General features: G+C 39.5%; 1 protein-coding gene across 1 annotated transcript in view; it reads right to left on the reverse strand.

Annotated features, from left to right (window-relative positions):
- SHQ1 (SHQ1, H/ACA ribonucleoprotein assembly factor) overlaps nucleotides 1-23557 on the reverse strand; it is an 88510-nt gene that overhangs the window by 46477 nt on the left and 18476 nt on the right. The window contains exons 6-9 of the mRNA XM_079934240.1: nucleotides 21260-21387; nucleotides 12914-13068; nucleotides 10607-10660; nucleotides 8048-8171 (exon numbers count right to left, since the gene is read on the reverse strand). Coding sequence (XP_079790366.1) covers nucleotides 8048-8171; nucleotides 10607-10660; nucleotides 12914-13068; nucleotides 21260-21387 — 461 coding nt within the window. The remainder of the gene's footprint in view (nucleotides 1-8047; nucleotides 8172-10606; nucleotides 10661-12913; nucleotides 13069-21259; nucleotides 21388-23557) is intronic.

The following is a 23557-nucleotide window of genomic DNA, read 5'->3' on the forward strand; positions in this document are numbered from 1 at the left end:
ACAGGCCTCATTGCTCCCATGTTTCTTCAACTCTGCCACCGTCATTCATTCGCCTGCTTGGCCAAGCAGGCATCTCTGTTTCTCCTAATGTTGAAGGACCTACTCTAACAGGAACGAACTAGTTCAGGTCTGTCTCATCCTGTGGGGAGGACAGAAACAGCTGACAGGATCCCCTTCAACACTGGCTACTACCTGGAACGGAAGGCAGCCAAAGACTTTGGCTCACTCGGAGAGGGCTCCCCTCCAATCCCGTACACAGCTGACCCTTGAACAACGAAGGGATTAATCCGCATGTAACTTACAGGCAGCCTCTGTATCTGCAGTTCCACCCCATCCACAGATTCAACCAACCACAGACACTGTAGCACTACAGTGTTTCCTACGGAAAAAAATCCACCTAGGAGTGGACCTGCCCGTGATCAAACCCACGTTGTTCGAGGGCCAACTTCAGGTATACCTATAGCAAGGGGAGGCACATTTTTTCTCTGAAGAGCCAGAGAGTAAATATTTTGCCTTTGCAGGCCACATAATCTGTTGCAACTACTCAACTCTGCCACTGTATCACAAAAGCAGCCATAAACAATACCCAAGTGAAGGAGGATGACTGTGTTCCAATAAAGCTTTATTTCTGGGCACCAAAATTTGAAGTTCATATAATTTAAATGTGTCATGAAATACTATTTTCCTTTTGATTTTTTTTCAACATTTGAAGACGTAAAAAGCATTTTTAACTCACAAGTCATACAGCACGGATTTGGCCTGTGGGTGGTAGTTAAGGTATTTTCTTAAGGGATTTTTCTCCTTTGTATATTACAAATCCTGTTACACAATAAACTCAAGAGCCAAGGTCAAGTCATATATAGTCTCATAACTCTTTGATGATTCTCCTTTAATGCCTTGCACTGAGAAGGGATTTGATCTGTGTCTGTTGAATAAATATCTGCTTGCTTGTTACTTTTCAGTATTAATTCCTATTGAAAGAAACCCTAACTTGCAAAAATAGGATTCTTCCATGATTTCCATTTAACATATAAAGTATTATTCAACTTACTTCATCTAGGTCTCAGTATCACCATGCAACAGGACTTTCACTCATTAGGGTAAATAAAATATTTTCTCTTTGTTCTCCCAAATTTGTCTTAAATATATACATTTTCCTGCCTTTATCCGCTTACTTAAAGAACGTAAACTTACAGTTACTTCCTTAAAAAAAAATAGATCAATAAAAAAAATCTCTAAACTGACTTTAGATATATTAAAAGAGGCACTAACCAGAGAAGTTTTTTTAAAAGCCATAATATCAAACCATGTAACTAACCTCCTGGGGGTTCTTTTACACCACTCAGCTCAGAAACTGCAGAAATTAACAACAAATCTTATATAAATAGTACAGGAAATACAATGTAGATTTAAATTGGATATATGTATATATATGCGTGTATATATCTATATCTATATCCATACACGCACACACATATATGTAAATATTTAAGAGATCAGCAGTGGATTTTGAGCCATCACCCACCCGTAAGATACTTTAAGTGATTTTTTTGGAGCAGAATAACCATAAGATCGTAATCATCTGTGGCAATTAAAAGGCATTTGTAAACCATACAGGAAATGCTGCCCCCTAGAGAGTATTTTAAGGGAACAAAGAATGTTTTATACAAATGTAATAACCCAGAGATTACGACGTGAGCAATCTAAAAAAATTTCAAAGATTAACAATATTTAATGATTAACAGGCTCCTTAGAGGAAACAAGTGTCTATGGAGTTGATCGGAATTTGATTTTGCTCCCTTTAATGTTTATGCGCATATACAGCATCCTTCCATACAAAAGTGTATGTATAAACCCACAAATGCTCTGAGGGTAAATAATACAGATAGATACCAACAAGGTGCCAAATTAAGACTGGGAACCCAGATTTAGGCTCTGATGAAGAGGTGTGAGTAAAAGAAATCTGCTTTGCCTGGTGGAAGAAACCCAAGAGAGTGAGGCCAAAGACTGGCACATGGGGACCTCCCAGCAGAGTCCTCCTCTTTCCCACACACGTTCCAGCTGCAGCTCCCACGCACCAGGGCTCAGAAGCCCCTCCTTTCTTAGGTTAGCTGGTATGCAAGTAAGCAGTCAGCAAAAGCAGGTACCAAAAGTACTTCAATATTTGATCTGAATTCCACGCTACTGAAATTTCCTGAAAGCACTACGGTTGTTCCATTCTTTGAGACATTTTGTGATGGGGAATTGACTAGGAAATGAAAAGTTCAAGCACAATTTAGAATGAAGAAGAAAACAGAAAGAATTATCATCTCCTGGCTGGGGAGCAGGGAATTAAGTGATCATATTAGGGAAGCAGAGAAATCAATTCTGGAGACCAGCTGACTCAGGTAGGAAAGGAACTGTCAACTAGTTTTAGAGGCTGCAGAGCAAATCTCAGGGTCAGAGAGCCTATAACTCCCAAGTTTCACTGATGAAATCATGCTCCTCTATGAACTGCCTCATGCCCCGCACTCACAATATTTAGAACACTTCTCCTACTCCTATGTCCAGTACTACCCACCCTTCAAGTGCCAATTCAAATCTCATGTCCCAAATGAAGCTTCCTCTGATCCCCAATGAAATGTCACCTCTCCCTGTTTTGAACTACTTAGCTGGCATTTCGTGTAAGGTGCTCACCACTGCCTACCCTGTATTTTACATTTGTGATGGACATCTTAGCTCCCCTACTCACGCAGGTGCTCCCAAACACAGTACAGGAATCTAATTCAGCTTTCTGCTGCTCTTCGTATGTACAGGGCGCTTTGTACGTAATAAATAGCTTTTTAGTAGGTACTGACAAAATACCTACTGAATGAATAAATAGATGGACGCATCAACCAATGTACAAGTACTTCAGAGCAACAGGAAATTGAGGAGCCGATAATCTGAAGTCAAATAAGGCAGAAGCTCCCCTCTGTAGGAGGTTAAATGTCTTACGTGACTTAAAGCTCAGCCAATTTTCCTGGCTTTATGTTTTCGCCCGCTGTATTTCTGCTTTGAGCTACTTATTACGAATGTAATTTTTTTTTTTAAACCTGGTAGCTGTGTTATTCCAGGGCCCCCATTAGAATTTTAAGTTCTCTGAGTGCGAGTCGCATCCTTCCTGCTCGCTCCTGGATCTTCAGACCCAGCTCAGCACCTTCACGTAGCAAGTGCTCAACCAACACTTGTTGAATAACCCTCAAAATCATTTTACATAATGCACTTGAGGAAAAACTAAAAGGTCTAATGGTTCCTTAAAATGTCCCTAATAGAGAAGCCACAAAAATGAAATACAGATGAATGTCAACACCGAAAACTCCTAGTGATTTCATCTTCTAGTTTTCAAGTCAGAGTAATCTTTACAATTCAATTAAAAAGCAGCATTTGGACTTTTGACTAAATAGAATTCAAACACTAAAAACAAACTCATCTTCCAGGTTGCGTGAGGACTCAGAGCTCACACAACATACTGGCCATAACTCAGTTTCTTGAACTATCATTTTCCTTAAAGGAAAAGATCAGCCCCCAAGTCCTGTGCTGTGGTTCCTTTCTTTCACATTGATTGTGTTATTACAACTATCTACAGAGGAGGTTAGTAAAGCAGTCATTTCTGAAAAATTGATTATTGAGCCCAGTGAGACTAATATGTAAGGGTTATTAATTGTATGAAGTAATGCCAGTTTTTACTTGGTAACAATAACTAATCTCCAGAAGCCTGTTTCTTAGGTTATGGTCTGCCATGCAGCCACTAGGCATCAGACCCCGAATGTTCATGGAAAGGCAGGTTTCTGGTTAGCCCTAAAAACAAAACAGAACCAGAAATAATAATAATAATACCTTCAAATGTGTGTTTTCATTAGCCAAAAAAATTTATACAACTGTCTGAACAAAAAGTATAATATTTTCTACAAAATGGTGAACAGGGGTTAAGAGTCCAGACTTAAATAAATAAACAAAGATCACAACATGTACAAAGAGAGACCACAGGACGGTGAATCCCCAAGTACTCATCACCCAGTTTCAGCAAGTACCAACTCGTGGCCAGCCTTGTTTCCTCCACACCCTGCCCACTTTCCCCCGACCCACTGTGGATTATTGTGAAGTGAATCCTGGCTTCATATAATTTCCTTTACTATAACTATTTCAACACTTCAAAGGGCACAGACTTTGAGTCAGACAGACCAGGCGTCCAGTCCAGGCTCCGCCAACTCCTAGCTGGGTAACCCTGGGCAAGTAGAGTGAACTTCCTTGAGCTTGTCTTCTATCTGCAAAATGGAGACAGAAATCCCGACTTCTCAGGAAGACAGTGTGGATGAAATGAGGAACTGAGCCTAGCGCTGGCACACAGGAAGGAGTCGACAGGGCGCTGCAGCTAGAATGCCTACTGCGCTAGCACGTTAAGGCAGGACTCTCTCTGACTCACTTCCAATAAGGCTCACAAAGGACAAAAGAGATATCGAGTGTTCCCATATAGTAACAAGACATGCTAAAACCCTCTGGGCTAAGCTTGTAGAGACACTAACCAAAAACTGATTTATGACCCCTTAGAACAATAGTCACCTCTGGGAATTTAAGTGTAAAAAGGTCCAGAAAGTCTCTTCGGATAAGGTCGCTGGAGCGCTATGGGGTTTCTACCACCACTCAGGAGGGAGAGGAGAAGGTACTTTCCTACCACCTTAAACCCCCAAGAGAAAGGGGGTTTTGTGGGGGAACCCTGGAGAACGTAACCTACCTGGCCCGGAAGCTGTGGGGATATAAAGCCTGGTGTCTGACCCGAACCTGATCACAGGCCCCCAGGGAGAAGCATGAAGGAACAGCCCGCGGCCGAGTGGAGGGCAGCTCTGGAAGCAAGCAGTGCTCTGCAGCAGGGCAACGGGCCCCTCGCCACTGCTGGCTTCCCAACCTGACGCAGGCCCGAGCTGGGGAAGGCAAGATTTATTTTTTTAATCAAGTTCAAAGGAAACACTTTGAGTACTGAAATCAGACTCCTCTTATAATCTAAAGCAATAGAAAAAGTTACAGAATATCATATATTATAGGATATACGTGTGTGATGTGATATTTATAGGATACATATTCCATCCAGAAACAATCAAAGAAAGACTCCACAGAATGAGCTCAAAGGGGGGAACGGGGAGAAAAAATTAAGTTTTTCCCCTTTTACCCCTTGAAGTTTAGCCCTTTCAATCTAACAGTTACATTATATGTTCAACAGCGGCACAAGAGTATAAAAGAAGAGTAAAGAATCCCTTCAGAAAGCTGAATGAAACGTAGACAGGAGTACAAACGGTAAGTTGTATAAACAATGTATAATCAAATACTAAACTATGTCACTTCTAAAGAGAATAAAATTTCTTAAAACATATTAGAAAAGCTGCTCTCTTTTGATTCCTTTTGTTCATTGATTTTTCAGTGAGTAACAGCACCTAAGTGATGCTTCCATGAAGGATTCTTCCCACTCTTCCGCAAAGAATGGAACAAGGAGGAGGAAGTGAAAATTGCTAAAGAGACAGGAACAGATAGAAAAAATGGGGATGATCACGTGCCCCAAGAATATCAATTCAGGGAGAGCAATTCCACATGCAAGGCCCTATGTTAAGCACTAAAATAACACTTACAGGGACAAAGTAGGTTTTCTGGCCTTACAAGAATTTGAGCGAGACATACGGTAACAGTGAGAGATGAATGTACAGTCTTCCGGGGTGGGGAAGGTACAGCAGAGAGAATGGAAAATTGAAAATAGCCAAAGGTCCAGTAAAGAATCTTTGTAAAGGCCTCTGTGAAGTCACGTAAAGCAAATTCATGGCTGTTTAAAAACTTAGCTCTCAGTCAGTCTTCTGTGGATTCTGACACCAGCCTTCCTTCATTGGTTCTGGAAGCGTGTTTCACTTGAGGTTGGTATTTCTTCTGCGGCAAGACTTATTTATTACTTTCAACTATGGAAGCACTATACTGACCTTTATAATAAAAGTGTGATCACTCTTTTGAATTATAAGTAGGCACGAATTCATTCTTGGAAAACATTAAATGCCAAACCAGAGCTACCTGCACTTAAATTATAAGGTGTCTAAACAACTGAGACTCTTCCATGGCATTAAAGGCATCCCAGTGTCACCCACCTGTATGAACAAAGGTTTCAATCCTCATCCAGAACTTGCCATCCCCTTAGCTTATGGTGTGAACTCTAGACAATCCAGCTCTCTGTTTCAGCACTAACGAGCCACAACCTAAATTAGCCACAGAACATACTGTGCACGATTTATAGAGGGTTGGTATTCATTTTCAGCGCGCTACCTCAGGTTTTCTGTTGCTATTACAACACAGCTGATAAGCCTATTTTTTGTCAGATAGATAATGATGGGAAGTTAAGTCTAAATTTTCAATTTCAACCTACTAAAACTCTGAGTAATTGACTACAGTGTAAGTCAAGGCAATCAAATTTATTTTTGGTTATGAATCACAGAACTGCTTACTTTTCAAATAAAAATGCAGAGAACTAGATTATTTCCCAGAATGAAAAGTAACAAGTAAGAGGGTGTGTGTGCACGCGTGTGTGTGCACGCACATGCACATGGGGGTTTTGCCAGTTTTCCATCTCGAAGCCACGATATAACAAGATAATCACCAACTGCATTCTCACTGTTTAAATCTATGAATAATGCGCAGATAATCTAGCATGACTTAAACAAGAAATTAACTGTGATGTAACTCAAGTTCAACAATCAGTCATTTACAGTAGATTAATTTTTCAAGGTAATTTCTGCAGTTCAAAAAATATCCTCGACAGAAGGCAAGAAGAAAGAACATGCACAAAAAACAAAGCAGTTTGTTTCCCACTGTTAAAGAAGACAGATTCCTCAAAGGTAGTAGCTCTGCTGTCCTATAATCAACAATCCTTTAAAATAAAATACGGCCAGTCTGAACCAACAGGATTAATAAAAAAGTATCTTCCATTTAACTATGATTCACTTTTACAATTATTATCTACTTTGAAAGAATCTACTTCAAACATGACTTTTTCCCCCAGAGCAAGAAGACTATAGGTTACACAGAAGTCAAAGAAAAACCGAGATAAACCTCTAGGAGGGACAAAACATTAGAGATGTGATTCTTCCCGTTAAGCCAATGAAGTCACCTAGATATAAAGGAAAGAACTTCTTCCTTTCTTTCTCCTTCTTATCCTCAAGTCTGAAAACTAAACCCCCAGAAGCATTTTTATCTAAGGACAAAGAAATAAGACTCTCGGAGGAAAAATACAAGAAACGACCATAAAGTACAGCAAGTGATTTTTGAATAAATGTGCCAGAATTAAGACATGCAAGTGGATGTCGCCCCTTCAAAGTCATCACCTTGGAAACTATATACTTAATCCAATGATGCTGTTATAGGCACTTCGGAATTTGTTTCAGAGCTTAGAATTTGCCACATCCTTAAAAATAGCAAATATCTGTCTTTTCGGGTTTGATAGAGCAATAGTCAAAAGTCCTCGGAGTAGCTGTGCTTTCTTTGCAAAGCCTTTCCTGACCTCCCAAGTCCAGGTTCCATGCCCCCTCCTATGATCACTCTCCTTCCCCCAGCAGAGAACTTTTCACTCAATGTTGGAATTGCTTACTTACTTACCATCCGTCACCCTGGCAAAACCATAAACTTCATAGGAGCAGGGAACTTATTTATTATTATACCCACAATCCTAGAATAATGCCTAGAAAATTATAGGCATCTGAATGACACAGAAATACTGCACGTTACAATCTACTGTAACACAAGATGGTTTGGAAAACTGTCTCTATTTACCCCTCCTACTCCTCTCTGAAAAGAGTACCATACTTCTCTGTGTGATTATACACCTATATGGAGGGACTATTACTTTATACAATACCTGGGAGGAAAAGGGGTTGGATGGGATGATTTTCATTACTTCTTTTTGTATGGGAAAAAAAAAAGCAAAAATCATGATTATAGCCTCACAGACTATAAAAGTGTTTAACTTTTCACTCTCAAATTTGCAAGCATAATAACATCTTACCTAGTTGCAACATCTTTATAGTGTCTCTGTAGGCCTGCATCACCAGCTTGAAATGGCGGTAAAGTGGATAGCACAAAACTCTTCTTCCAAAAGACACCAGGATTTCATGAACATTAGTCCAAGTCTGTGAAGTATCATTTAAATGAGTAATCGTTTCCATATTACACAAAACAAAAGCACACAATGAAATGTAAAACTATTCTCAATTAAAAACTAAGTTTGGATCAACATGAAGCCAAGTGGAAGACAAATACAAAGCCATGAAGTGAGACTCTTTCTGTAAACCTTACAATAAAATTTTTATCTCAGTCTTTGTAATTTCTCATACTTTATCAACGTATCACAAATGCTCTTTAGAAATCACATACGTAGCAGGAAAGTTTTAAAAAGTCTTTTAAGAATTACCAATATGAATGTAAAACACATGGCACTAACAAAATACAGATGCACATAAAAGACATTTCTAAATGATATATGTTTCATGTTTTTGTCTTTTAGGACCATTCGAGATAATGCAGATGAAAAATATAGAACTCTTTAGTGAAGTGTGTTCTCAGTTCCCCCTTCCCCCTCTTTTGATTTTTTGTTTTTTTTGGGTTTTTTTGCTTTAGGCATGAGTAATACATGGTATTTACTTCAGTAATTTGCTTTCACTTTTCAAAGAGAAAACTACTCATTTCTGGAAAAAAGGCTTTATCCTGAATGGTAATGGTTAATGGTAATGATACCATTAACAATGCAAAACTTACCAAAAACACTAAACAAAGGCAATTTTCTACAAAATTGTTTTTTAATTCGGTTTTGATTAAAAATGCATTAAAAATGTAACCCACATACAAAAATTAAAATATAAAATTAAAAGTAAGGGAGTATACATCACTTCCATGTATTTTCATCCTTAACAAATGAGTGATCTGATTATGAATACTGAGTACCCAACAGAGGATACTTTATATCTAAAAAGGAATGATGAATTTCTAAAATATTCTGGCAAAAAAACTAAACATTTATAAAGTTTGACAGAGCTAGTTACATGCCTGGCAATTCTAAGTTATCTCAAAAACAATAAAAATGTCAAAATAAAATCATAAATAGGTGGATCTCTTCATGCAGACTTTTATAACTAAACTATGAAATTATCTAGTCCCCAACTACTTTGTTTTCAATATTGGAATAATCAATGCAATTATTACGAAAGCCAGCTTCTCCATTATATGCTGATTATGGAAATACGTAGAACTCAAGGGAAGTCTGGAGAACAGCACTTCTCCATCTTAAACATGCATATGAACTCCTGGAGATCTTGCTAAAGATTCTAACTCAGAGGGTCTGGAATGGGATCCTGACTCTCCATCAAGCTCCCAGCAGAGGACACTGGTCAAGCTGTTGGTTCATGGACATTCACGAATAGCAAGATTCTTTGCTAAAGTTAAGTGCTTCAGTTCCTGTTTACATGTTATCTATTATTTGAATAAAGTGATGCCATGAAACAACTTTGATTTTCCAACTTAAAATGTACACTGTCTAGGATTCAAACTGGAAAAAAAACAGAAACAAAACTAGTTGCCTTAATAGATGATGCAATGATCAACTGTTTAAATAAACACTGTTTTAAAGCTTCTGCTTTGATGGACAACAGTGTTGTCCAGTTTTGTCCAGTGTTCAAAACTAGTAAATTTATTTGTCCAGTGTTCAAAACTAGTAAATTTATTTTATTTTTTAAAATATTTATTTATTTATTTAGGCTGCACCGGGTCTTAGTTGCAGCATGCAGACTCTTAGCTGTGGCACGCGGACTTCGTAGTTGCGGCATACGAACTCTTAGTTGTGGCATGCATGCAGGATCTAGTTCCCCGACCAGGGATTGAACCCGGGCCCCCTGCATTGGGAGTGCGGAGTCTTACCCACTGGACCACCAGGGAAGTCCCAAAACTAGTAAATTTAAAGATAATATTCTTTGCTATATTTGGTGAGCTCTACACAACTATTTTCTACAAAACAGATATAAAAGCAATTATTACTCTATTGTAAGAGTTACCAGATCTAAACATACTAACTGTAGGACCCAGGATAAGTTATTTAAGCTATATGATCTGTTTCCTCATCTGTAAAATAATTCTATCTCACACACTTCAGTAGAAAGGAATAGGTGAAGTAATATACACAAAAGCCTTATTAGCACAGCTTCTCGTGGTAAGTGACACTTAATAGTAGTATCACCTAGGTTTTCTGCCCATCTTTGAGCTCTGAGCCCCAATATATGCCGACTTACATACATGCCTCAAACTCAACCTAACATCTTCCTGCAACGGACAGTATACCCATTCCTTCTCCAAACTTCCAAGATACCCTACAGCTGGCCTTATTAGTGTACTATGATTAAAGTAAAAGTAATAAATAAAATCAGTTTTATTAAAAAGATGGAAAAAAACTTTGTACAATAAAGCTATCACTTTTAAAAAGTTAAGGAATTGCTTGAATTACCCCAAATGAGCTAATAACAACAAAAAAATAACTCTGAACAAACAAAATCTAAACAACTGCAACTGACAATCATACCTCAAACCAGCAGAGTGTTGGACTCAGTTTTCTGATATTCCACGCGGATTCAACCTTTATTTGTTTTGAAGAAAAGGATAGTGTCACATTAGAGGTAAGGTCATTCAAAACTAAAGCAAATAGATCCACTTACTCAACTAGTATATAAATAGTATTGACATATGTAAAACCTAAGAAGCATCTATGACTGCAGGAAAATAATGGCTTTACTGATGTCAAGGAGATCAAAGGCAAGTTTCGGTCTACTTTCCTTGGAAATTTATAAAGGAAAGTTGTTGCACTGGTAAGAGTACCAGAACACAAGAACACAAAAGCAAGGACTTTGAAACTAAAGCAAAGCAATGCGTGCTCACTTTCTGTCCTTCTCAACTAGGTTACCTGCCTCCCAAATATGCTATAAATAATCTACCAAAAGACTCAAAGATAATGTTGAAGTGCTCTTTCTGGCACTTAGATAGCTGCTCAAGAATTTGGCCTTTCAGAGAATGCCTGTGAGAATAAGTGCATTCTAGAGAAGATTCTGAAGTTGCAAGACTTCATGATTTCAAATATGTGAATCCAAGAATCAAATCAAAAATGCGAAGTTATATCGAGCATAACTAAACACTCTCACTCATCTTCTCAAGCAATATGAAGCACTTTTTTGTCAACGAAAACATTTTCGCTGATTATGGTATTCTAAAAAGATGAGCGGAAACAAAACCCATTTTCAGTTATAGTATGCCCTTGTTACGCTCATTAATATTCATTTTGGAGACAAATCCAAATCTCAAAAGTCGCCTTTGAAATTTTCAGAATCCCAGCAGCAAAAGGTTTGGCCCATATCAAATCTTTATCCTAACACTATGCTCATGCTATGATGGTGAGTGAGAAAAGCAGGTTAAATAATAGTATATACATTATAACCCAATGTAAATACACATACACAACGAAAGAAGCCTAGAAGAGAAACATCACCTTGTTAAGTGTGGCTACCTCCGATGGCTGAGATGACAGGAAATCTTAATTATTTTCTTCCTATGTGTATTTTTCTTTACAATGATATGAATTATTTGTGTAATTTAAAAAGAGGGAGGGGGAGGGGCATGATGGGGTAGGAGATTAACAGGTACAAACTACTATGTATAAAATAAATACAAAAAGATAGCGTACAGCACAGGGAAATATGGCCAATATTTTATAACTTTAAATGGAATAAAATGTATAAAAATACTGAATCACTATGTTGTAAACCTGAAACACTGTAAATCAACTTTTACTCCAACTGAAAAAATTTTTAAATAAAATAAATAAATGAAAAACAGGGAAGCATATGCACAGCTCAAAAATAATCCCCTGAGCAAAGACTACTATACACAGATGCAGGGACACATTAACTGGAAAGTTTTTTTGTTTTGTTTTGTTTTGTTTTCCAGCCTTGTTTTAAATATATGCCATCAGTGACATAGGTGAGAAAGAAGTTTAGCTCTTCATTTACAAAATCAAGTGTGGTTTAAGAAGAGATACAGTACAGTCTATATTTTTAAAAAAAGATCATTTAAGAAACAACATACTTTACAAAAGGATTTACTTTTACAATAGGATTTCACCGAATACCAAAAAGATACAATCCAGGTTTTTAAAATCTGATTTATATACAATTTTTCAGAAGTACACACACTATTTAAATTGAGGGCTTCCTTGGTGGCGCAGTAGTTGAGAGTCCGCCTGTCGATGCAGGGGACGCGGGTCCGGGAAGATCCCACATGCCGCGGAGCGGCTGGGCCCGTGAGCCATGGCCGCCAAGCCTGCGTGTCCGGAGCCTGTGCTCCGCAACGGGAGAGGCCACAATAGTGAGAGGCCCACGTACCGCAAAAAAAAAAAAAAAAATTGAGGAACGCCTGCAGATAAACGCTTCACATTCCTTTCTTTATAAAATACTATACCTTATGTCTGTTAATGGACAGGTCAGAGAAAGACTAGAAATGGTTATAGTAAAGTTTACCCCTTGCCAATGTCAAGTGTCATGTAGCAACAGCCCTCTCATTTGGTCAGTTCATCTCCTAAAAGAGATGAGAGCTCAGGATATCCTTTTTCTCTACCCTCAGCTTTACTTCCATACTCTGCTATTTGGCAGAGACTAAAGCCAAGAGAGAAGAAAAAAAAGACCAAATAAAAACATTATTGGTACCCATCACCAACACACCTGTGCACCTCCGCCCAGAGCGTCACTAAGTAACTAATCACGACTGGTCTCACTCATGACATTAATGCAGTTTACTCCATACAACAGTCTATGCCAACCTGCACAGACACACATGCACTTACATTCTTCTCTCCTTCGGTGACACGAGTTTCATAGCAATATGCCAGAAGGATATCAATCAAACTGTAGTACACTTGACGACAGGCTCTCTTGTCCAGCAGGTAAGATTTATTGACAAATTTCCGCAGCTGGTATTTCTCTTCTTCAGAAAAACACACTAGAATAAAATGCATTTAAAAATTAGTTCCATTACGTGCTGCAAAACCCCCATTGCAGAAGATTCGTCAAAATTATAACTTGGATTACAGAAGCTAAAATAAAAAGTTATTTAACTCTGGACATAGAAACAACTTTTTAACTAGACGTCACAGTTTTATTAAGACCTATGTATTTGCTTAAATCCTAGTAGAGCTAAAAAAAACAGAAAAAAATGTCTAAACAATATCTATTCCTTATTTCCAGACCCCCCCCCAGCCCCTGATCTTTTCCCGCTACACTGTTCTGTACTCAAGGCAGCTAAATGACAGTTATTGACTTTAAGATAATTACATTTTGACAACGGAAAACATATAAAAGCTAAATGAAACACTCTGTAAATATTCATTATCTACTGTGAAAGTTCTATACAAAGAAACGGAAATATTCCCATGTATTAGTCAATTTTAAGGGCATCGTATTTTTTAAATATTAGTTACACAGAGAAACAAAGTTTTACATAAATATGCAAATGTGACCATACCACACATATCAGACTTGTGGGAAGAGGAAGTTTCCTTTTCTCCTTTTGCTTGGCACCCTGTTTCCATCCTTAACAACTGCCTCCCCCATGTTAAAAATATCTAGTATATATCACTTCATATTTTTCTTTACAACCAGACACAAAAATGTGTATACAAGCGAGTTGATACTGTCCCCCCCACCCAGAGAATTAGATTTTTTTTTTTCCATCTAGCCTATCGCACTCAACAATACCTCTAGGAAATCCCCCCAAGCCACTTGGTACTTAGCTAATTTTGTAAAGGAGTAGAATACTCCATGGTGTAGCATGCTCTATCCAACCACTCCCCCTACTGATGGGCATTCACTCTGCTTCCAGCTTTATGTCACTGCTAATAATGCTGCAATAAATGTTATATCATATGTCACTGGATACTGGAGGCTTTAGATTTACTGGGTCAAAAAGTTTATCTGTTTTTAAGAGATACTTTATTTAAGGGCTACAACTCTCCTTTCTAATGGTCATGGATAGAAGTTCCCTTTCCTACACATATCTCTTGCCCACTCCCAGCAATAAATGCTTTTTTAAAAATCATTTCCGGGGGACTTCCCTGGTGGTCCGGTGGTTAAGAATCCGCCTTCCAATGCAGGGGACACGGGTTCGATCCCTGGTCGGGGAACTAAGATCCCACATGTCACGTGGCAACTAAGCTCGTGGGCCACAACTACTGAGCTCACGCGCCTCAACCAGAGAGCCTGCGTGCTGCAAACTACCGAGCCCATGTGCTCTGGAGCCCGCACGCCACAGCTAGAGAGAAGCCCATGTGCTGCAACGAAGAGACCACACGCCGCAACAAAAGATCCCACATGCCTCAATGAAGATCCTGCATGCCGCAACTAAGACCTGACACAGCCAAATAAATAAAAATCAAAAGAAATTTTAAAAATCAAAATCATTTCCAGTTTAATGGATGCGAAGTGACTGTGGTAAGAAAAATTCTAAAATGACCCCCAATGAGTCACATCATTTGAGTGTGGGCAGGACCTGCAACTTGCTTCTATTTTAAAAAATATGCCAACGGTGTTATAATTATTATGATTATGTTCCATTATCAGCAGACTGGAGCCAGAGAGAGTAACAGCTAATCACATAGATGTGCTGAGTTCCTAGTTAAAGTAAAGAGTAAAACACAGCCTACTAGTTCCTTAGAACAATTTTTAAAGAAACTTAAGCACCTAGATATATTGCTACCTCTAAATCAGAGCGTTATCGATCTCTTCCCTTGCAAAGTAATCCTTAATTTTCCTTCCATGTCCTATCAGACAACCACTTTCAAATTCACTTTAAAAGCTGTCCAACCCAGTCAAGAGGGGCATTCAGCTTCTAGTGCCAGTGCCTATCAAAGTAATGCTAAAATAACTTTGAAGCCTTTTTCTCCAGGTTTTAGAACTGTCCATTATATGCAGGTCAGGACAGGCTAAACTGCTGTATCAGACAGACCCAAAATACGGTGGTTTCAGTAAGACAGAAGTTTTTCTCTCATGCTGCTAATCGGAGTGAACGATCCAGGATGGGTGGGCATCAGAGCCTCCACCATATGACTTCCATTTATGGTCCAAGATGCTGTTCCAGGTGCTAAAATTTTCCAACCAATGGGAAAGCAGAAAAGGAGGACAAACACCTCCTTTCTAAAGACTTGATCCAGAAAGTGCACACAGCACTGCCACTCACTTCCCATCATCGAAGACTTAGTCTCATGACCACACCCAGGGGCAAGGAAGGAAAGAAACTCGGTCGCTAGCCAAGTGGGCGTGAGCCCAGCTCTAACTCAAGAAGCCTCTTTTTAGAAGGGTTAATAAAAGACACGTGTCTCTGACACCTTCTCAGAGACCAAAAATTATTAAACTGCCTTTTTTAATATTCCCAGAGCACTCTCTTGATACCTAGTCAAGTCCCAGTCCCTTTCTGTCTCTGCTCAACAAAAGACTGCCCTTCTGTTCATCACAACTGGGCAAAAGCCAGAAGGAAAAGAATATGACTGATTACTCCCACATAATGGTCCCTTTTCACCTATCGTTTTCCAAACTCACTTCTGTACTCTCTTAGGAGCCTTAAGTTTAACATGGTTTCTTTTTGCTGTAAGGCTTCCTTCCAGCACTTTTTAGCAGCCTGTCCTCTGGGGGAAAAAAATCTTAAATACACTTACTTGATATTACGAGAAGCAATATTCCTTTACTCACTAAAATATATTTACTGCCAAAAAAACAACAACAACAACAAGGTTTTGACATAAAATATGTATTTTTTCCAACCATGTTAAAAACCCTATGATTAAAAAAAAGTTTTAAATGTATTTGTACAAGCATTGCTTACATAAACAACAAATAATATGCGAATGTATTTATTTAATTTGCTGGCCAGCAATATAAAGAAATGTGTATATTTTTAAACTTAATGCAGGCGAGTGTCAAATGAAGCATTCTTTAAAGACTGACATTCAAAAAAGAAATTCATGTGACAGATCAACTGGGTGTTGAGTGTTCCATTACGGGGCTCGTATGAAGATTTCTCAATTTAAAGAGAATCTCTCGGTTCACTTAAAGTGGTCTGATGTAAGGAACCTGTAAGGAGGAACATTTCTTCACTACATGAAGAATGTATTATCTCACGAAGTATTTGAAGACCCCTAGAAGGGCTGAGACAGTATTCCTTCCCTTAGGTACAGTTTTGGAGACGTTCATTAGTTTAGCTAATAGCAAAGTGCCAGGTGTCTGTGACCACAGTATCTGACTAGAGGGAAAGCCTTTAGATCCTAGTTGGTTAATAAAGACTTCTGCTTCCATGGAATTCTGAATCACAAGGTAAGCGTGCCCAGAACCGCTGAACGACACATCAACTCATCCACATGTTTACTCCTTACTCTTTGGTCATCACACCTGTATGTGCTCAGTGATCTGTAAAGGATGACCTGGGAACTGCGTGTTCTGATGTTACATGACCCACAAGTTAAGTGCTTCCACATATCACGGGTCACTTCCCACAACCGTACACACAAGGAAGGCCGACTTGAATGTACTCTTCTGAATTCCTGAATGCTGGGTGCCCCTAACTTTCCTTTAAAACACCACCACTGGGACTTCCCTGGTGATTCAGTGGTTAAGAATCCGCCTGCCAACGTAGGGGACATGGGTTCGATCCCTGGTCTGGGAAGGTCCCACATGCCACAGAGCAACTAAGCCCACACGCCTAGAGCCTGGGCTCCACAACAAGAGAAACCACCGCAATAAGAAGCCCGCGCACCACAACGAAGAGTAGCCCCAGCTCGCCGCAACTAGAGAAAGCCCGCATGCAGCAACGAAGACTCAACGCAGCCAAAAAAAATAAATAAAATTTAAAAAAATACATATATAAATAAAATATTTAAATTTTTAAAAATGAAACACCACCACCTTTTTCTGAGTGGTTTTGAGTTCCATTTTGGCCTAAGTACTTCATTAATAATAGAAGTGTTTAAATTCTGAAATTCAAAGAAACCAGAGATCATAAATAACAATAACAACAGCCTGGGAAATCACTAGAGAAACCAAAAGTCTGAGCTCCCCCAGGCCTTTTTTTTAGAGCTGTAAATAATATCACCCAAAGGGGATCCTGGGGAGGTTTGCACACAATCAGGTCTAACCAAGCAGCAACGCTAGAAATAAGTACAGACACGGTGCCAGCAATACCTGGATGATTTGCCACCACAAGCAACATTTGTCAAGCGTTCGTATGACTTAGCTACACGACAGAGCAACTTTGCTATATATTGACAGTTCACAACATTTCGGTCAATTATACTTCTACACATAATCTACAGTCAAACAAAAGCCAGCTTAAAGCTCAGTTCATTTGGAGAAGAAACTGGCGCCCTAACACTGAAGCAAAGGGCCCAGGACCAACTCCCAACATGAAAAACCCCATCAAAACATTTGAGGACTACCCGGGGGCTCCCATCAAAGTGGAAAGTGACCTTGTCACTTCACTTCGAACATCACCTCGTTTTGTTACTTTTAAATCTTCTCTTCTGCCTAATTCCCCTCCCAAACATCCCTGTCTTCCATGGGTCAACAATTAAATCAACCATGATCTGGCTCCTCTCAGAGGAATGCAAATGCATCACATTGTCCACTTTCTGGAAACAGATCAAGGGAATCAGAAGAAAATGTGCTCATTCAAACCCGTGGCCCACATGGGCAGCTCCACAGTGCTGCAGCTTTCAGGGCTGATGCTGACAGCTCTGCAAACACTGGTGCCAAACAGGATGTCCCTGGTAGGAAGTTCATTGACTATAAATGTTATGTGGTGTCATAACAAGCAATCGTGTGCCAAGATTCCTGGGCTGAGATTAACCACTGAGAGACAACATGGGAAATGCGGGAAGTCCATCCTCGTGAAACCAGAGCTCAGTGCGAGTACAGCATTTAACACTTCCATTTACAAGCCTTTGGGGAGGAAGATCCGGATCATTACAAAACTGAAGATGGCAATGAAAGTCTCCGTGTTGTAACTCAGGGCGACGATGAAAATGACAAGGGTCATAACCTCGTCTTTGGCAAGGCAAAGGCGGGGGGCAAAGTTCACCACCTAAGGCTTACCTGCAAATCGAGACAATCCAGCTTAATAGTTTATGAGGAGGAATCAAAGGTGCACCCCTCACCTGCACCATTATATATGCCTGGCAACGTGCCACTGCAGGGACAGAGAGGAAGGCCTGGGAGGCAAAGAAGAAAAAAGAGGAAGAGGAGGCAGGGGAAAACTACAGCAGCATCACGCTGCTTGAGTGAGCTGAGAACTTTAAGGTTTATTTTTTGGTTTATTTCTTTTTTCTCCTATTTGAGCCTGGCTCGACACACTTCAATTCACGCCTCCAATTCTGGGTGTCTCAAATATTTGAACAAGAAAAAGAAACTGAAAGAGGAATCATGTTAAAGAAGTTCCCCTTAAAGCTGTGTAAATGTATAAAAATTATGATTTCAAAAGGAAGCCAGGTCATTCCTGGCTCTCCTGCCACTGATTTACTCTATGATGACAATTTCCAACACTTACAGTATGCTAAGGATTTTAAGTACATTGTCTAATTCAATCCTCATGACAAGTCTATGAGGTAGGTACAGGATTTCCACAGCAACCCAGAGAAGTTGCAAAGTCACACAGCCAGCCTGTGGAGGAGCAAGGCATTAAACCCAGAAACCCACATTTACCTTCTATGCATAACCTGATACTTGGCACATTTACAAGAGGTACTTTCTGTACAACACAGAATTCAAGTTGTTCTACCTTTATCACATGCCCTTGCTGTTTTTAAAGGTGATTCTTAGAATGAACCACCGTAACAGCTAGCAGAATATGAGTGTGCCTGAAGCACCAGTCTGGATAGATGCCACAGGTCAGATAAAGGGTCAGGAAGGCCAATGGTTAAAGGCACCGACTGGCTTAACCTTCTGTTAAAATTACACATAGAGAACTAACTCAAAGCACGGCTAACACAGAAAACAGGACCTAGAACAAGCTGCAACTGATCAAAGCAGAGCAAGTTAAAATTCAAATCAAAGGTAATGCCGTCTCTCGATTTTTAGGGCAACTAGCGCACCCTTGTGGACAGAAAACTTAACTACACAACCACCAATTCCTCCCCAGACCACTTCAGTAAAATACTGAACCCAAACTGGGGAAAATGATTCACTAGAGAGCACTGATGATTTAAGTTTGAGCAAACTTTCTGAGCAGATCCACATGGCATATACAGTTAACTATGTAAATTGTGTTAGCAATCTTGTACCTGAAAATTCGCCTACATGATATGGGAGGTCTCTGAAAGATTCTTAAACTCAGATCAAATATAAAACCAAGGATTTGTTGAAAACAATGTAAACAAGAGTCATTATTTATAAAAGAGTTTCCGTTGTGCAATATAGAATCCATTCCAAAAAATTACAGTGGCAATTTTTCAACCTGGTAGAGATCACCTAAACTCTAATGAAACCTAACTACAAAAATATTCACTTCAATATTTATTTATTCTACAAATATTTATTGAGTATCTATTACATAACAGGTTCTTTCTAGGCTCTAGAAATAGAGCAAATAGCAGGATATTGCATTGCTATGCGGAGGATCAAAATATTGTGCTGCAATAGCTACTTCAGAATGAGTGGTCAAAAAGGACCATTGCAGAACCCTGTAAACAACCCAAATGCCCACCAGTGGTAAACAGACCACGTGGCCACTAATCATGAAACAAATATACAACAGAACACTAGGCAGGCATGAAAAGCCTCAGGTAGGACTGTAAGTGCTGAAGAAAGAGGTACAACATACACTGCAAACTGGAGTAAGCAGCGAGAAGAGAGTGTATATGAATCTATGTGTATACATTTCTTAAAGCAAATATTTAGATGTCAGGATATGCATTAAAAATACCCCAAATTGGGCTTCCCTGGTGGCGCAGTGGTTGAGCGTCCGCCTGCCGATGCAGCGGATATGGGTTCGTGACCCGGTCCGGGAGGATCCCACATGCCGCAGAGCGGCTGGGCCCGTGAGCCATGGCCGCTGAGCCTGCGCATCCGGAGCCTGTGCTCCGCGACGGGAGAGGCAACAACAGTGAGAGGCCCGCGTACCGCAAAAAAAAAAAAAAACCCAAATTGTTTGTAGTGATTACTTTCAAGAAGAGGAATTTGGAGTGGGGAAATTCTATATTCCATTTAACGTATTTGCGTGTGTGTGTGTGTGTGTGTGTGTGTTTGTGTGTGTGTGTATTCCTTTCATTTAAACACTAAATTTTGCGGGGGGTAGTAAAATTGTTCATTCTCAAATACTGCATAGAATAGACTTTTAAAATTTTAATACATGTACTTTTTATTATATAATTTTTAAGTATACAGAGTTAAAATTCAGCATTTGTATATACTACCACACCACAAGTCTAGGTGTAGTATTTTTAATCAGTGTAACAGTGTAACTAAATCAGTGTAACAGAAAACACTGACCTACTAGAAACTGTTTTAATTCTAATTTACGGACTTAACACACCAACCTCCCACTCAGAGAAGGTGTTAATACAAGGCCCATCTAAGAAATGACTCTGTGCATAACATTTAGCTTAATATTAAATATGGCACAGCAGTCTCTCGTGGCTCATAAAACCCCCCAGCTCAGCCTTCGCTGGTAAAAACTGGCTCACCTGCTCTCTGTAAGGTACGGAAGGGAAGATAATTAGTTCTGCTTCCACATGAAACCACATGTGAAAAAACTAGGAAGAACTTAACAAATTCATTCAACAGACAAAGGGATTGAAAACTGGGTCTCTTCTCACCATTTCTAATACTCAAATGCCCTTGCCACAGAGGAATGGTCAGATCTCTCAAGCAGATTATTCAACAGCTACAAATATTCTGTTAGTGTCCCTAAATTTGATAAAAATATAAAAAATTTAAAAAAAATTTAAAAGACCCCAATGATTCAAAAGTAAAACATATTCCAAAAGAATTTTCCAAGACAAGTAAGTGTAATTATTGAGTGGCATTTCCCAGTCTGGGATAAAGACTCATTTCCAAAATTAACAAATCAAAATAACATCTTCACTCTATGAAGCAATTATAATTGTGTGCTTAGGAAAGGCAGTAAACAAATGACCTAATTTTGAGTTTCTTACCTAACGCAGCAAGATCTTCTTGTTCCTGACTCTTTCCCAAAGAAGCCATCATTTTTGAATACAGATCAATCCACCACGGATTATATTCCAAAACCTGTTTAACTGCCTCATCTTCAAAAAAGTCAGCTCTGGGGAAAAAAAAAATATGAAAGGGCTTGTTACACAGAGTTAGGCTGTTTTTCACTTTTTAAAATTTTACCTTAACTCATCACATCTGCACTAGAAATACAGACTAAAAGTACATTTCAAGGAAAGACTGAGCACTGCTATTACTTTCGTTGTGGTTACTAATAGTCATAAATAAAAAGTAAGCACTGGACTAAAGGGATATTTGACATCTGTGATCTCTTTAGACAGAAAGTACAGAGAAGACCAGTCCCCTTCTGAAGTCCCATGCCCTGTACCACAGCCATGTGGGATGAAGTGAATCTGAACACACAATGGACTGAAGCCTAGGGCTTGTGCGAGGTTTGCAAATATCACAGATTTTTGTAAGGTTATATAGTTAAAGGAAAGCATCTTTTAACTCCATCAACAAAAAATAAATAAACACATGAGAAGATTTAGGATACTACATATCCACAGATGTCACACACACACACACACACACACACACACACACACACATACACACCCCTTATTTTTTAGCACGTGCACTCATGTTTCCTTCCATGATGCAATCTATTTTATTTAGCTATGCTAATCTTAATAGTTCCTTAATTTAAAACTATTGCAAAAGATAAAAGCAACCTTTGTAGAGAACAGAAAATTAATTTTCCCACACTTTACTTTCTCAGTTTTAACTAGGAAAATAACTGCTACATTCAAAATATACTCTTGGAGGTCACTTATTCAGAAACTATATGGTCTTGCACTCAAAGTTGGAAACTGATATTCTTGGGTAAAGAATGACAAAAAGTACATAACTCATGGTGGAAAATTCATTTATATTTCTGGTAATTAGAACCTCAAGACACTGGGTGTTTTGGTAAACTGGATTTCCTAGCTCACAGTTTTGTGACCTTAAATATTTTTTCTTTCAACTGAGATACTGAAAAATATTTTTCATTTATTTATTTTTGGCTGCGTTGGGTCTTCGTTGCTGCGCACAGGTTTTCTCTAGCTGTGGCGAGCATGGGCTACTCTGTTGCAGTGCGTGGGCTTCTCATTGCAGTGGTTTCTCTTGCTGTGGAGCACAGGCTTTAGGCACGCGGGCTTCACTAGTTGTGGCACACGGGCTCAGTAGTTGTGGCTCGTGAGCTCTAGAGCGCAGGCTCAGCAGTTGTGGCGCACAGGCTTAGCTGCTCCGCAGCATGTGGGATCTTCCCGGACCAGGGCTCGAACCCATGTCCCCTGCATTGGCAGGTGGATTCTTAACCACTGTGCCACCAGGGAAGTCCCTGAAATATTTTTAAAATTAAAAGGATCACAGATAACTCACTGAGTTCTTTGGATGTGCCAAGCACTGCACTAAGTACTCTTCATCAATTATTTCCTTGAATCCTCACACCACCCCCACAGGCAAGGGGTCCTATTAATACTCCCCTTTTACATGAGTAGAATCTGAGGGTTGGAAAAATTGTATATCATGGTTAAGGTCAAAGAACCAGTAAGAAGTGGGGCCACAATTTGGATCCACTGAAGTCTCAGTCTGAAACCCAAGCTATTAACCAATACAAACATTCCATTTTTATGACTGAGGACATAAGGCACATATTGGACAAAACTGAACAGCAATTATCTTGAAATAGTAATTCTCAATATCAATTCCTGTCAGGATCAGGCTGCTGCCCAGGACACTGGCCTTGACAATTCGGTGGACCGCAGTGCCCTCTGCTAACTTGGGATGTTAGCAGACACGACTGGAGAGGGAATGGCTTCTGCTTTGGGATGGGCTGCTTGAGGTGTCCTTGCAGGACATACAAGCAAAGACCTGTCCAACAGGCGGTCAGACATGCAAATCTGATGCTCAGGAGAGACACCTAGGAGTCCTGAGCATTCAGACAGTTACTGAGGCCAGAGAAGAGGACAGAATGCCCAGGGAGAAAGAAGTGGCACAGTGTGAGGCAAGGGTGTCGAAAGCTGGGGTACCAAGGACATTTAAGTCAAGGGTAGAAGAAGAGCCCATCTGAAAAGACGCTGTTTTCTCCCCAGGAGAAAAATACTGGGGAAAATTGCTTCTGTAGAACAGTATCTCTGCCACCTTCATGCCCTGCCCCCCAAAAACTTTCAAAGTGTTTTGAGTAAAATCTCACTAATACAGTCCCTCATCTAAATTAGCATGGTTTATTCTTTATG

Source organism: Stenella coeruleoalba, assembly GCF_951394435.1.
Source record: "Stenella coeruleoalba genome assembly, chromosome: 10".
NCBI classification, from domain to species: Eukaryota; Metazoa; Chordata; class Mammalia; order Artiodactyla; family Delphinidae; genus Stenella; species Stenella coeruleoalba.